The sequence below is a fragment of the Hypomesus nipponensis genome, chromosome 14 (assembly GCF_054491055.1).
Source record: "Hypomesus nipponensis isolate SF chromosome 14, ASM5449105v1, whole genome shotgun sequence".
NCBI lineage: Eukaryota > Metazoa > Chordata > Actinopteri > Osmeriformes > Osmeridae > Hypomesus > Hypomesus nipponensis.
The window spans coordinates 18,223,230-18,236,763 of NC_140374.1; the positions used below are offsets into that span (position 1 = coordinate 18,223,230).

At 43.0% G+C, this 13,534-nt stretch overlaps 3 protein-coding genes across 5 annotated transcripts in view; 2 read left to right on the forward strand and 1 right to left on the reverse strand.

Annotated features, from left to right (window-relative positions):
- Nucleotides 1–401: 401 nt before the first annotated feature.
- Nucleotides 402–3,040, forward strand: cimap1b (ciliary microtubule associated protein 1B). 3 transcript variants are annotated; one of them, XM_084672373.1, is made up of 7 exons: nt 402–550; nt 1,275–1,393; nt 1,501–1,704; nt 1,801–1,902; nt 2,027–2,148; nt 2,246–2,386; nt 2,466–3,038. In XM_084672373.1, the coding sequence occupies exons 2-7, from the start codon at nt 1,282–1,284 to the stop codon at nt 2,556–2,558; spliced, it is 774 nt and encodes a 257-aa protein (XP_084528499.1). In that variant the 5' UTR covers nt 402–550; nt 1,275–1,281; the 3' UTR covers nt 2,559–3,038. The 3 variants fall into 3 exon arrangements, with proteins under 3 accessions (XP_084528499.1, XP_084528498.1, XP_084528500.1); XM_084672372.1 differs by having other exon boundaries at nt 425–577; nt 2,466–3,040; XM_084672374.1 differs by lacking the exon at nt 402–550 and adding an exon at nt 1,120–1,140 and having other exon boundaries at nt 2,466–3,040.
- Nucleotides 3,041–3,167: 127 nt separating this feature from the next.
- Nucleotides 3,168–6,727, forward strand: rabl2 (RAB, member of RAS oncogene family-like 2). The gene is made up of 9 exons (XM_084672307.1): nt 3,168–3,374; nt 3,489–3,638; nt 3,853–3,882; nt 4,151–4,230; nt 4,450–4,529; nt 4,618–4,729; nt 4,884–4,981; nt 5,079–5,162; nt 5,506–6,727. The coding sequence occupies exons 2-9, from the start codon at nt 3,532–3,534 to the stop codon at nt 5,587–5,589; spliced, it is 675 nt and encodes a 224-aa protein (XP_084528433.1). The 5' UTR covers nt 3,168–3,374; nt 3,489–3,531; the 3' UTR covers nt 5,590–6,727.
- Nucleotides 6,728–7,468: 741 nt separating this feature from the next.
- Nucleotides 7,469–13,534, reverse strand: part of shank3a (SH3 and multiple ankyrin repeat domains 3a) — a 130,914-nt gene continuing 124,848 nt past the window's right edge. The window contains exon 26 of the mRNA XM_084671743.1: nt 7,469–12,257. Within this exon, the coding sequence (XP_084527869.1) occupies nt 11,693–12,257 (565 nt within the window). The 3' untranslated portion in view covers nt 7,469–11,692. The remainder of the gene's footprint in view (nt 12,258–13,534) is intronic.

A 13,534-nucleotide genomic window follows, 5' to 3' on the forward strand; every position in this document is an offset into this window, starting at 1 on the left:
ACATTTTTACCTTTAACACGGTTCATGGAGGTTTTTGTTTCATTCATAGGGGGAAATCCCGGGGGGGGGGGCATATGGAAAAATATGATTTGTCCCCCCCAATAAATCACTGTAAACAAAAGTACATTTCAATAATAGTATTTACATATTACAAACATATTAGAATGTGTTACAGCAGTAATTTCGGTGTCCCCCACAGGGATTGCTCTTGAGAAAATGTAACATAGCCTAACTGTCCCCCCCAAAAATTGACAGCAGATTTTCGCCACTGGTTTCATTATGACTCCCTGGGCTTTCATATCCCAGTATAATACAAATGTGTGGCAAGCATACAAACAGGTTTTTCCCATCGTGTTAATAGTCAACTACTATTCTATCTTTTAAATGCTTTTGCATGCCTACCAAAGTGTCATCTCTATGGAAACGTCGTCATAGTGAGCAAGAGCACAACCAAGTTTTAAACAGTCTTGTGTTTGGTCTCTGTGCACGTGTGGTGTTCCGGGGAGCGGCTTTTTCTACTGAAGGGTGAAGACTACTTCAAATCACTTAGGTATGGATTTTAGATGGCGGTAATGGGGTAGGTGCCGTATATGGAATTGCAGACTGTATTTTTTATTGGGTTGGTAGTAATATTCAAGTCTCAGCTCTAGATTGGCTAGGCCTATGTAGCAAAAAGTAGGCTAATGCGTTAAACTTCAGACATCAATACGGACTCTGATTTGTTACTTATTTATAGAATCGATTGATCTCATTTGGGGCTAAATAAATCAATGCTTACTACATTGATTTGATTACAAAACAGACAGTTTAAAAAACGCTGTTGGAACGATTTCAAGTGTGATTCTATAAATGTGTGATACGCTGGATTGCTGCGTTATTGTTTTAGTAGGCTAATATTGATTTTAATGTTCAGCAATAGGTACCAAACTGGTCTAGTTTGAGGTATTGGTGGATATTTTCCACACAAGCTCATTTACCAGCCTGCCTGCTGTTGCTAAAGACTTTGGCGCAACTTAAGTTCAGCTGTAGATTGTGACTTGACGCTCGACGTCATAATTGCGCTAAATGTTGCGCTAAATGTTGCTAAAAGACATTCATAGAATCAAAGACATTTGACTGACTGTTCAACTCGGAAGAAGGGTCTGTCTATACATACTTGGTTCTGTTTTATTCTGAGCTTATATGTCATTTTGTATAACTACAAGTTGACTGCTACTTTATTGCTAATAAATGAGTTCATTTAGGAAATTATCTTTTATTGTGCTTTCCTTTAGACTAATCATGACAGGTAGGGATGTTTGGGTTGGGTCCTGGAGACCGCACAAGCCGCGAGGCCCCATAGCTGCTTTTTACAGCAGCCCTGGACCCAAATATGCTCTTCCAGGGGCCACAGGTACAATTTATCCAACCCTTTTATCAGCCTTGTCTTCTGAGAAAAGCAACATCTATTCGCTATTCTCGAACTCATCATATGACTCTCCTCTCTATATGTGCTGACAGGTATGAACTTTCATGACCCCAGGAAGCTGAAAGGGGCTGCATTTAGCTTTGGGACGCGCCACCGCCAGTTCTCTTCGGACTGCTCCCCTGGCCCAGGATATCTGGTCCCTTCCAATATCACCAGGGTGGGTCGAGATGGGACTCCCGCTTACTCCCTCTACAGCCGGCCCAAGGACATCATGCTATTCCAGACCCCTGGGCCAGGTCAATAACACAGCGATGCACACGTCCAACTCCACACACACACATACACACACCACACACAGCACACACACACTCTTTTCCTGTTCTATGTTTTAGGGCGTTACTCCCCAGAGAGGGCAGGAAAGTCAGCCTACTACTCTGCTCCTGCCTTCTCCCTTTCTGCCAGGAGCAAAGGATTCCTTAATGACCAGACACCAGGTAACTTCCTGCCCCCCTATCACTGTTCCAATTCGAGGTTATATTTTGGACAGGATGCTACTGTAATAATTGGCCATTCAATATAAACGTATGAAGTGTGAAGAACAGTCTTCTCTTCTCTCAGGACCTGCTGCCTACATGCTGCCCTCTGTGCTCGGGCCAAATACTGTGAACAAAACCTCAGCTCCAAACTTCTCCCTCCGCGGACGCAGCAAGATTGGCAGCTTCCATGAGGACCTGCAGAAGGTTAGTTTGATCCATCCCAAAAAAACGAAGCTATAGCCTCCTGGGCGGTTGTTTACTGACCGGAACTGATGTCAAATTGATGTTGTGTGTCTTGTAGACTCCTGGCCCAGGGACTTATAGAGTGGTGGACCCCTGCACCTACAAGCACAAGCCTGCCCATTACAGCATGACGGGCCGTAACAGCATGCCTGGAGATACCACCAGGAAACCAGGCCCTGGGGCCCACCATCCTGAGCAGGCAAGTTACCGCCTAACCAGATTTCTAACTAACTTCCCTGTGAACTTCTGGGTACTAGCTGTCTATTTTCCATTTGCAGGTGACCTTCACAAGGGTCAAGCCTCCAAGCTTCTCTTTTGGAATCCGCCACTCTGAGTTTATTGCACCACTTATTGTGGATGTTGCTGAATAAGTATCTCTTCATATCCCTTTGCCATGTTCCCTACACCTATGCCATGTTCCTTTTACCTATAAATAAACACTGCAGGACTAACAATCCTCGGCACTGAAAAATGTAGATTTATTCTGATAATCCAGCTATCATATACAAATGTCTATATTAAGAGTGAAAAATTGTAGTGTTGAAGAGTTGTGTGCCAAGTACTCATGATTTTATGTCAATGCTACTTTTGATTTTATGATTGAAAATCTGTGGACCTTGTCTATTGATATTAATTATTAGATTGTGGTTAATTATCTGTTATGCAAAAAAAGAACCAACACAAATAATGATTCGTTGTTAGCTACAGCAACGTTGCCACTGACAGTATTAAAACCATGGTGACTTCACAATACCAAATACGTGGGTAAATCGCTGATCCCTGGTGTCTTTCGCACAAGAAAATTATGACCAATGTTCACTAAGTTGTAACATTGTAAGCAATAAATAAAGTAGTTTTCTAATGGCGAATCATCTTTCTGTCTGTTGTAGGTTTAAAGTATTAAAAGTAGAAAAATGCATTTCAACAGGCAATTTAAAAGACAGACTTGCGAATAGGGGGCCTTTAAAGCGTCTATTCGTTGCGTAGGAACTAGGCAGCTGCTGTTCACAAAACATGTTGCTATCGCAAGTCCAACGACGTCCAGCAAATGTTAATATATTCCACACGTAGTAATCTAGGCATCGTTGACATTTCCTAAATTTAGTGTTTGTACATGTCGTAGTTACTTCGGTATATTGTCAAATTAGGTGCCCTAAAGCTTGCTAGTTTGCGAGCTAATCTCTCAAGTGAGTAGCTAGTTAACGTTAGCTAGCAATCGTACATAGCTGTCTAACTAGCTATTTTCTATTCTAGCAAGTTAGTTAGCTATCTTGACTAACCACTGGTTTAAACGAACCAAGGGAAGATAAAGGACGGCTACGGACAGAACATCTGCTTGAAAGAATGGCGGGAGACGCCACTGGCATCTCTGAATTGGATCAAGAGAAGTACGATGCGGACGAACAACTCAAGATCATCTGCCTTGGAGACAGTGCAGTTGGTAAATCCAAGTAAGTCACGGTGCACAATCGCAGTACACAGGAGTGAGTTTAGCAGCCAACACAGCACACTGGCCATTAACCGTAAGAGAACATAATTTGAATCAACAGTGTATTAACAGATGATTGCACAGTGCCGTGTAGTGGCCGAAATAACGTGTAGTTAAGCCTACTTTGTTCTAAAATTATTACATTTTAATCAGATTTTGTCGGTCTTGTCTTGTAGGTTGATGGAGAGATTTCTCATGGATGGATAGTATCCTTTTCATGTTGGTGCTGATACAGTGTACGCGATAAAACTTGCCTGTCTACATGGGGTAGCTGGGAAACGGCAACGTCTGTGTCTCAGATCAAATGTGATGGCGTTTATTAAGGTGCATATAACCTTGTTAATTTAATCAATATAGCATACAATTTAGTTTATTCCTGTGCTCCCATCTTTGAAGGGTTGCCATTTGACTCGTTTTTAAACTACTAAATTAAAACCTGGGGTGTATTATTGTATTCCCTAACACATTTTCCAGTCGTCCACACCAGCTGTCAACCTATGCCCTAACTCTGTACAAGTACACCACCACTATTGATGGGAAAACTATATTAGTGGGTAAGTATTATGATTTGACATTTCCTTTCGCAGTGTCTAACTGTCTACACTGTCATAAAAGGTGTCTGTGTATGTTCAACAACTCATAAACAACTACTGTGGTAACTGGTAAACTGTTACTGTAATCCAGAGAGTTGTTCTCCTTGGTAACCGCATGCAGGATGACACATTGAGGTGTCGGGCGTGTGTTCATGCTCTCGTGTGTGTGTGTGTGTCCAGATTTCTGGGACACTGCAGGTCAGGAGAGGTTCCAGAGCATGCACCCGTCCTACTATCATAAAGCACACGCATGCATCATGGTAAGTGTGTTTTCATATCAAAACTGCCCACCTGAAGTCCTCAGGTACCACGTTGACCGGCTGATGACTGTTGGGTGGTGTGTCCCAGGTGTTCGACGTCCAGAGAAAAATCACGTATAAGAATCTGAGTACTTGGTACAAAGAACTGAGAGAGTACAGACCAGAGATCCCCTGTGTGGTGGTAGCCAACAAAATAGATGGTGAGTCATTAGGTCATAACCTCTAAAGAAGGACCCCTCCCCCCCCCTCCCCCCCGTTTCATTGTGTACAGAGTGCACTGGACGCAAGATTAACTGGTGAGCCATCGGCGCACCACGAATCGACATGCATTTGCAGTGTCTCTTTTTGTTGCAGCCGATGTGAAGGTGACCCAAAGGAGCTTTAACTTTGCCAAGAAGCAGGGACTTTCTCACTACTTTGTGTCTGCTGCTGATGGGACTAATGTAGTGAAGGTGAGGGTGACGATACACCCCGAATGCACACTCGGCGCCTACCTCACATAAAATCACACATAGGTCAGGTGACTAACAACTGTGATTTGTTTCTCAGATGTTCCGAGAAACCATCAAGATGGCACTGCAGTACAAGCAGAACTCTCGAGACTTCATGGATGAAGTTATGAGGGAACTAGAGGTACAGTGTCCTTCTTTCTAAGTATTTACAAGGTCATTTGATTTCCTACACAGCAAGGGTTCTGTTTCCAAGCAAAAATCCCAAGGGTATTAGTGCAAGCACACAAAAAAAGTGTATTTACTGAATGACCTCTGAAAAGTTCTGACCCCTCCTTGTCTTTTATAGTAGTAGCAGAGGTTTAGACAAGTGTTATATACATTTGTACCACATGCTGTCAAATGTATACACTATTCTACTATTGTGAATGCTGTGCATCCTTTGCCATTCAGCAGTCAAAGTACAGCAGAAGGTTTTAAAAGGCCAACGTGTGAATCCAATCTTCTTCATATTTCCCAACTTGCAGAACTTTGAGCTCGAGCCGAAGAAGGAGAAGACTTCCGAGGCCGCGGAAGAAGGCCTGAACACAGAGAGCCCCGAGTCTGTGTGACACCAAGTCCCACCGTTTCAAAGCAACAGATCTTCACCTTAAAGACACATCCTTCCCATGTCTCACTGGGGCTGGTACTGTGGGTACCAGCCCCAGTGAGCCGTCGTCAAGCTGAGGCTGTGGACATTTTGTTCCAGTGGTGCAGCCTGTGGAGCCCCATGCCCTGGTTCTCTGGGACACTATGAACCAAACGTTCTGAAGTCATTCCTAAATTATGAACTTATCTTTTATTTTTTATGTTGTCAACACCTTATTCTTCGCATATGTCCTTTTTGACTTAATGGTGGTGGGTCCAACCTGTCACTCACAGTGAGCAGGGTTTAGTACAGGCTGTTTAAACACGCACTGAGCTGCCTGTCTAATAATAGTCTTGTGCTGATGTAATCCAGGGCCTGCCTCACCCTGGGCTGCATTCAGCTTCCCTGCAGCATAGTCCTCCCTCCCCACTGACCTGGCCCCATTACCATCTTCTCTCCTTCCACCCCATCCACCCAGGAGGGCTGGTGTGAGGGAGACGAGTCCATGGTGTGGGTTCAGGCCTCGATGTTCCGTATAAACACTTGACTGTTTTCTTCCGCGTGTGAACTAGGTACTTTATTTAAGAGGACATTAGAATGATTCTGTTTTTATTGTAAAGCGTAATGCCCACACACTCATAAGGCGTGTGCCTGAGAGCAAAGTGAACCTGTGAATGTGAACTGTCTCTTTGCTCCTCCTTTGGATCTCATCGGCTTTTTGCACTGTGGGTTGTCCTCTGTGTGCAGTGACAGTTAGGGAACATGTACTGGCTGCTATGGTTGCTCTACGCCCTGCACTGTAAACCCAGAGCTTTGTCGTGTAGTGTATTTTAATTAAACAGTAAAGGTACCATGTAACCATGTGATTGTCTTAGAGGTTGTGTCAGTATATTTTGAGTGTGTCTGACTGTGGTAACTTCGTAAAGCTAGCTTGGTGAAAAAAATCCAGAAGACTTTCATGAGAGAGAGAGTCAGAAAAAGAGAGAAAATGGGAGAGAGAGAGCGAGCGAGCACGCGGGATCCGTCTATTGGCGCTGCTCATTACCCTCTGCTGCTTGGTTGGATATAAGGAAGTTTGACTTTTCATGTTCATTAAAGTTCTGTCTGAAGTTATCTGGCAATACTGGCAGCTCCAGCATGTGTTGTTTACACATTTTATTCTTTTAATGAACTGCCTACACACGTCAAACAAAGTCACCCATCAAAATGATGATCTCATAAAGACAGTTACACTGTATATGTGTATCATGTTTTACTGTGTACAAAAATTCAAATAATAAATAACATATACCTATATTACTTAACTGATATCAGTTAAATGAATTACCAAGTGGTTTGAGCAAGATTTGAAACAGGGGTACTGTGTTTTACAGTAGATACAATAATACACGCTTACCCACTGAGCCACAGAAGGTTCCTTCAGAATTACTTTCTACAAGACGGAGTAATTCTCCTTATGATACTACCATCTGCCAAAGGACAACCTTTGTTTTGTTTCTGCTACTGATTTTTTATCAAATTGTGATACAAAATATCCTTACATAAAAATAAATTGTCAATCGATGTGAATTGCTAGAAGACTGAATCGCGATTCATATGTGAATCTATTTTTCCCCCACCCTTAGTACTTCAATGACTGAATTCATTGAAATAAAATGTTTTTTGATTTGAATCTTGTTTTGGTAATGCGTTGTGTAGGTCTTAAATTTCTATCTTTATGGTCTTAAAATGTCTTAAAAAGGTCTTAAATTTGACTTACTGAAACCTGCAGGAACCCTGTTAACTGCATGATTGTGTGGTTGAACTACTGTTTAGTGTAAGACACCTCAGTGATCAGACCAATGACTGACTGACACATGATGTCATGTTTTTAATTATAAATTTATTACATAAGATAACAAACATAGATCTCTGTGGTGGAGCTATCACAATGACACCTGTGGCCTCGCCGTATCCCTCCTTCCCTCCCCCTTTCTGTCTTCGAATGGACACAACCAGTGGGCTGAAAGGAAATAGGCCGACACTTTATGGCAGGGGCCTTTAAAACACGGTAGCATAATCCCCAATGTTAATTCGTTTTTCAAACCCTGTTGTTTTATTTCTTGTCCAGTGCTGTCCACTGATCTTTTCTGATCCCAACCCTCCCCTTTGCATTTAACACTGGCCTCTCAATGTAGGATTAGGGTTAGTGATAGCATGTGCGTGGAGGTTCACACAAACATGTCAATCTTTAACTATTGCCGTTGTTTCGGCCCACCAGAGCTAGTGGCTGAGGAGGGAAAGAGGACTCCTGCAGGACTAGGATTTGCCATCACAGTGATAGACCCACCATATTAAACTTCACAGTGCAAACAAGGAGAAAATTGACATTGAAAGTAAAACCCCCTTCAACATGATACGATCACTAGATCCAGAGGGTCACCAGATCCCAGTGGATCAAAACCAAAAACAAAGGATACACCACACCCTCTCACCATCTAGATTGTGCTTTGTTGATTAGAAAAGAAGATTAGGTTCACCCTACAGCAAAACTCAACGATGTGATTGATGTTTCTTGTTTCACTTCTCCGTTCTACAGTGTTGTTTGCATATGAAACTGTGGCAAACTCACAAAAGGGATTCAACTGGATATCTATTTGAGTGTGTGTGTGTCTCTCTGTGTGTGTGTGTGTGTGTGTGTGTGTGTGTGTGTGTGTGTGTGTGTGTGTCTGTATGTGTGTGTTTGTGTGTGTATTTCCGAATCAACATCTTTCGGGAGCAATTAGTCAAGCTTCATAACAACCTTCAACACAGTGAAACCAAGCAAATACCTTGTTTATAAATAGAAATGTTAATGCAAAGCTCTTAAAATCAGGATTTATCTGGTTATATCTATCTATATATATATATATTTATTATTCCTTTACAAAACATAAAAATGACTGTATTCCCACCTCAAAAAGGTGCTGTACATACAGTGGAGGATCTAAACGAATGTCTGTAGTTCTCAAGATTTCCAGGAGATGGCACCATATTATTGAGTAACAGCTCAAGAACATTGTAACTAAGGTAGTCCTAAAGCAAAGATAAATAAAATATACAGTTAAAAGTTCTTATTTTTTGGCACGTTTTTTTCCTTAGTTTTTCTTCCTCTTTAAATCACCTCACAGAGCATATCTAAAACTCAGAAATTGAAAGTCTGAAAAAGGAAAAAGGAGTACAGCCAGATAGCATGAGGAGGGGAGCGCATCGCTGCATCAGGTGATGGGGCGTGTCTGGAGGTCACGCAAGCCCACCACTTAAGTCCAGCCAGAAACAACGCCGGCAACCAAGCAGGGGCAAAATGTGAAATAATAACACATTCAATTCATTCACCTGTCACCAAATCATTCTCTTCTCCTCTGTTTTAATAAAACACACACTCGCAAACGCACTCGCAAACACACACTTTCCTAATTCCTGTATATGACAAAACTCCTAAGACAATATAGGGTAGTACATTGTGAGAGCTGGGGCATGTTTGTGTCTATGAGCGCCTGTGTGAGTGTGTTAGATTTAGTAAATGCGGTTGGCTATGATAGACAAACCATACCAGGTATTTCTGATGGTATTACGGTAAGGCTACAGCTGACTAGCTCCTCAAATCCATACCTTTATGAACACTCCTTCAGATATAAACACACAACACACAAATGTTATCACAAGTCAGCACACACACATACACACTCATACACACAAATGTTTACATGCACACATACATGTATGGTGGAGAGGGATGATTTGATGGTTAGAGTTATGTCCAGATGTGCTAGGACAATGGGTGGCTTTAATGCTAGCACCTTGTTTTGTGCAAATCTTCCCCTAGTTCATAGTTCAGAGTTCAAAAGTTCAAGAGTTCATAGAAAGAATAAAATCTTCCCACCTTTCTCACAGGTGGTTAACTATGCATATATGCCAAACATTCATATATAGATCTATATATTTTTTGTTTTTCAAAAATTTATATGAAATCTATCATATATACATTGCTTGTGATTAATATAAAAAGCTAATATTTGTAGTTTGTTCATATTTACAAGTGTAAGTACTTTTTAGCAGATTGAATATCTGTGTTTTTTTCTCTTAACTTTCACTCCAAACATCACGTGAGTGAAAAGAAATTTGATACATATTATGTTCCACAAGCTACAAAATCTACCCACGGTGTAGAAGAGGAACACATCAACAAACGTCCAAACAAAAACAAGAATAAAACAAACCAAAGCCCAAATGAGCCCTGGGGCAGAACACTGGAGCAAGGTCAGGTGGTCACAGTGAGCCAATGAGGGCTATTCTTTCTGCCTCCACACCAGAATCAACCCTCCACCACTACTACCAAGACAGTCCAATACAGAACTGGGGCAGATGCCTGGCTCCTAGCCATAAGTGACTGACCTGGTGAGAAGGTGCTGCTCTCTGGTTGAGGGATCAACTGGTGTTCTCTCAGAGAAAGGCCAAAAGACCTGTAGGTGAGTATTGGCCTAAAGGTGCATGAACAACCCCCACTGTCTCAGACTGTCACCAAGGGCAGCCAATGGGAATACAATTGTAGATCATATGGTTGAGACCTCTCAGATGACATCCCATCTCCTGAGCCAGGTGGACAACAGAGAGCCAGTGTTTGTTAAAAGGACTCTAGCTATGCTGGGAGTGAGAGAACTGGTTATCCAGTGGGTCATTTTGTTGGGGGAGGGGGGAGATTTAGGTTGTGAAATTCACTAATTTCAGTCTGTGACTGGCTCTGAAACAGGACAGGTGAACACAATATGGTGGAGGTCCAGCAGTTGGGGCAATTAGAGAGACAATGATCTGTAGCCAAGGCTACAGGGATGGGAGTCAAATTAGGTCACGTGCTCACATTATGGGATGCCCTTGCAAGTGACGGAAGACCGTAAGAAAACTAATTCCAAAACAAACTATCTTTCCAAAACATGATGCAAACTCTCATGCTACTGTTCGGGAAAGGGTGACCATATAAGGAAGGTTCAACACTGGATTTTATATATAATACCATCAATAGTGTTTTAGTAAAGTTGTATACTTATGACAAAATGTCATTTTCATATATATATATATACCTTTTCCTTTCAAATATATATGTATATAACTGGTAGAAATGACTTAATTCTTGTCGGAATAAATTGAAAGTGTTTTCTCTGTCTTCATCTTTAAGTAGCAGACAGGTACAGTTGCATTTATTACATTTCTTCTTGCAACGTTCAGTCTTTTCTTCTCAAAGCTATGTAAGTACATAATCATTTATATCTATAATATTCCCTTTGGAAACCCAAAGCAAATTGTTTGATTATGAAAAAAGCCACTAGTGTTGGTTAAACATTCTCCAAATATAATGGTTAGCACAGTCAGTCCGTGAGAGGGTCCTGGGGAGGGAAGGGCTTCTCCTATGGGCTCCTTGGCGGAGCTCCACTTCTGGGCTCAAACAGCTGAAAGATAAGAGCAGGCAGAGAGAGGACACGCCTTTTTCAGAGCAGTGTCACTACTGTGTCCATAGTCCTGTGTTCGCCACTGCTGATCTCAGTAGAAATATGTTGAAAGGCAACTGAACTTTCCGTTTGGAACCTTCTGATTTATTCAAACGATGAAAGCCGTTAGAAGCCCCGAGCACAGGAGGGAGAGAGTGGGAGAAACAGAGGTAGAGAGGTAGGTATACAGGCTACCAGGGTCCCAGGGCATCCACTTGACCTTTCACAAATAAATACAAATCAAATTGGTTCCAGTTGGAACTCGTGGAACGACCCAGTAGTCTGTGGTCTGAGGTCTGATCTGACTGAATCTGATTGGCTGCAGGCAATGATGGGGGCAGCAGACAAGTGGGTAACATGTCCAGTAAATGACCATAATTGAGTATTGAGCGCAGGGTATTCTTTTAAAACAATAACTGTATCCAAATACAATCAAATTAATTAAACATGAATTGATAGGACCTACACATATAGCCAGAGTAAACGGGGAGGGCTGTCTCTCTCTTTTCTTATTTCTCCCCAATTCTCTCTGTCCCCTTGATCTCATATCTCCTCTCCCTCTCTTCCTCTGTCTCAAGGCAGGGGTCAGCTCTCCAGCAGCTGTTTGAGCGCTCGTTCGATGTTCATGCGGTGTCCAACACGCGTCACGCCTAGCTCTGCAAAATCATCCTTGGTCAGAGCCGGGAGATGGGAGCCCTCGATCTCGTGTTCCTGGAAGCCTGCTCTGTGCTCCCCCAGGTTAATGCTCTCCAGCCAGTCCCCCACGTCATACTTGTTCCACAGGTGGAGGGGCTTCTGGTGGAAGGGCCTGAGAGCCAGGAGAGGAGAACCCAGCCCGGGGGAGTGAGAGGGGGATGGAGATGGGGAGCGGGAGCGGGCACTGGAGCTCCGCATCACAAAGCGGACCTCCTTAGGCTCATGGGGCAGGCTGAGGCTGGAGGACTTGAGGATGGTGTGGGGAGGCGTGGTGGGGGAAGTGGGAAGGCCGAAGCCAGTGAGTCGCCCGAGCGGGTCCCCTCGGTCCGGGGAGCCTGCGCCCGGGCTTGGTGTGCGTCGTGTTACCGGGTAGCGGCTGCCTGGGCGGATGGTGTATGTGGTGCCGTAGCTTCTCTGGGAAATGTTGTGCAGCTCTCCTAGACTGCTGAAAAGTCTGGAGGAGAGAAAGGGACAGAAAGACAGAGAAACCAGGATATCAAGGGAAGGAGACGTAAGGGAATTTAAAAAAAACATTAGAATAATATGGATTTGTTCTGACACTGAAGGACGATGTTCTTTTGGAACCCCTCACACCAAACAAACCAAGACGTTTAGGCTGGGGTTAGTGACCGTTAGTCAGTGCAGCGTACAGTACATCTCACAGCATCACCAAGAGAAACAGCCTCATTTTGTTTCGAAAGACAATGTTTGAACGGAGTACAGTATTGTTCCCATCTCAAGGGACATTTATAACCCTGGGAATTGTCTCTCTCTGTCTAACTCTCTCACAGCCTCACTTTTAAATCACGTTAGCAGAACCTGATAAAAGTTTTCATCAGTGCATGGCTGACGTTTAGTCTTGGCATGGGTGGTCTGATTTGGGGGATCTCTATCTCTAACCTCTCTGGAGAGTTAGAAACTTGGTCCAGTTCATCAGCAAAGGAGTCCCACTTTCCCAATCTCCACTTTCCCTGTAATACTACCATAAAGTAATGACTCTGACTTCTCAATCAATGTACATTGCATCATGATTCAAGTTGTTTTGGTGGCTCATTCTGGCTCTTTCTTTACCTTACACACACACACACACACACACACACATACACGCACACACACACACACACACACACACACACACACACACTCCCAGTTATTCAACACTGTTTTCTAAGCCAAACAATTGAATTGTGCATGCAAAGAGTAAGGGTGACATCTCTATCATTCTACCAGGGTAATGGAATGGATGGTTACTGAGAAGGAACTAGTGAGGTCAAAGTGAAAACAAACAATGTCTGTTACGACTCTTAAATCAGTCTGAGCACTGCAAAAGGTGAACAGTGTTGTTCCCCTGAAGTGTCCGAAGAGACAACTCCTCTGAGTCTGGCAGCATCGAGTGCCTAGTCACTTAGAGTTTGCACCTGCCTATCACCGCAACAAGAGGACGCCTTGTTTGTTTTTCCTTCTACGTCTGATTGACCGTTAACAGTGACAGGTGCAAACATCTACAGTAGTCCGTTTTGGCCTATGGGCTGTGAGGTGGAGGTCAAATGGAGAAGCAAGTGAGAGGTTGTCGTGGATATAGGCGGAGGGTGTGGGAGGAGGGGGAGGAGGTGGGACAGTAGAACTTTTTTTTTTAGTAGAGCTTAGTAAGTACCAACACACTTTGTGTTAACATGCATGCGTACGTCAAGATAACATATGTGCAGGTTTTATTCAATTGCATCATTTGTA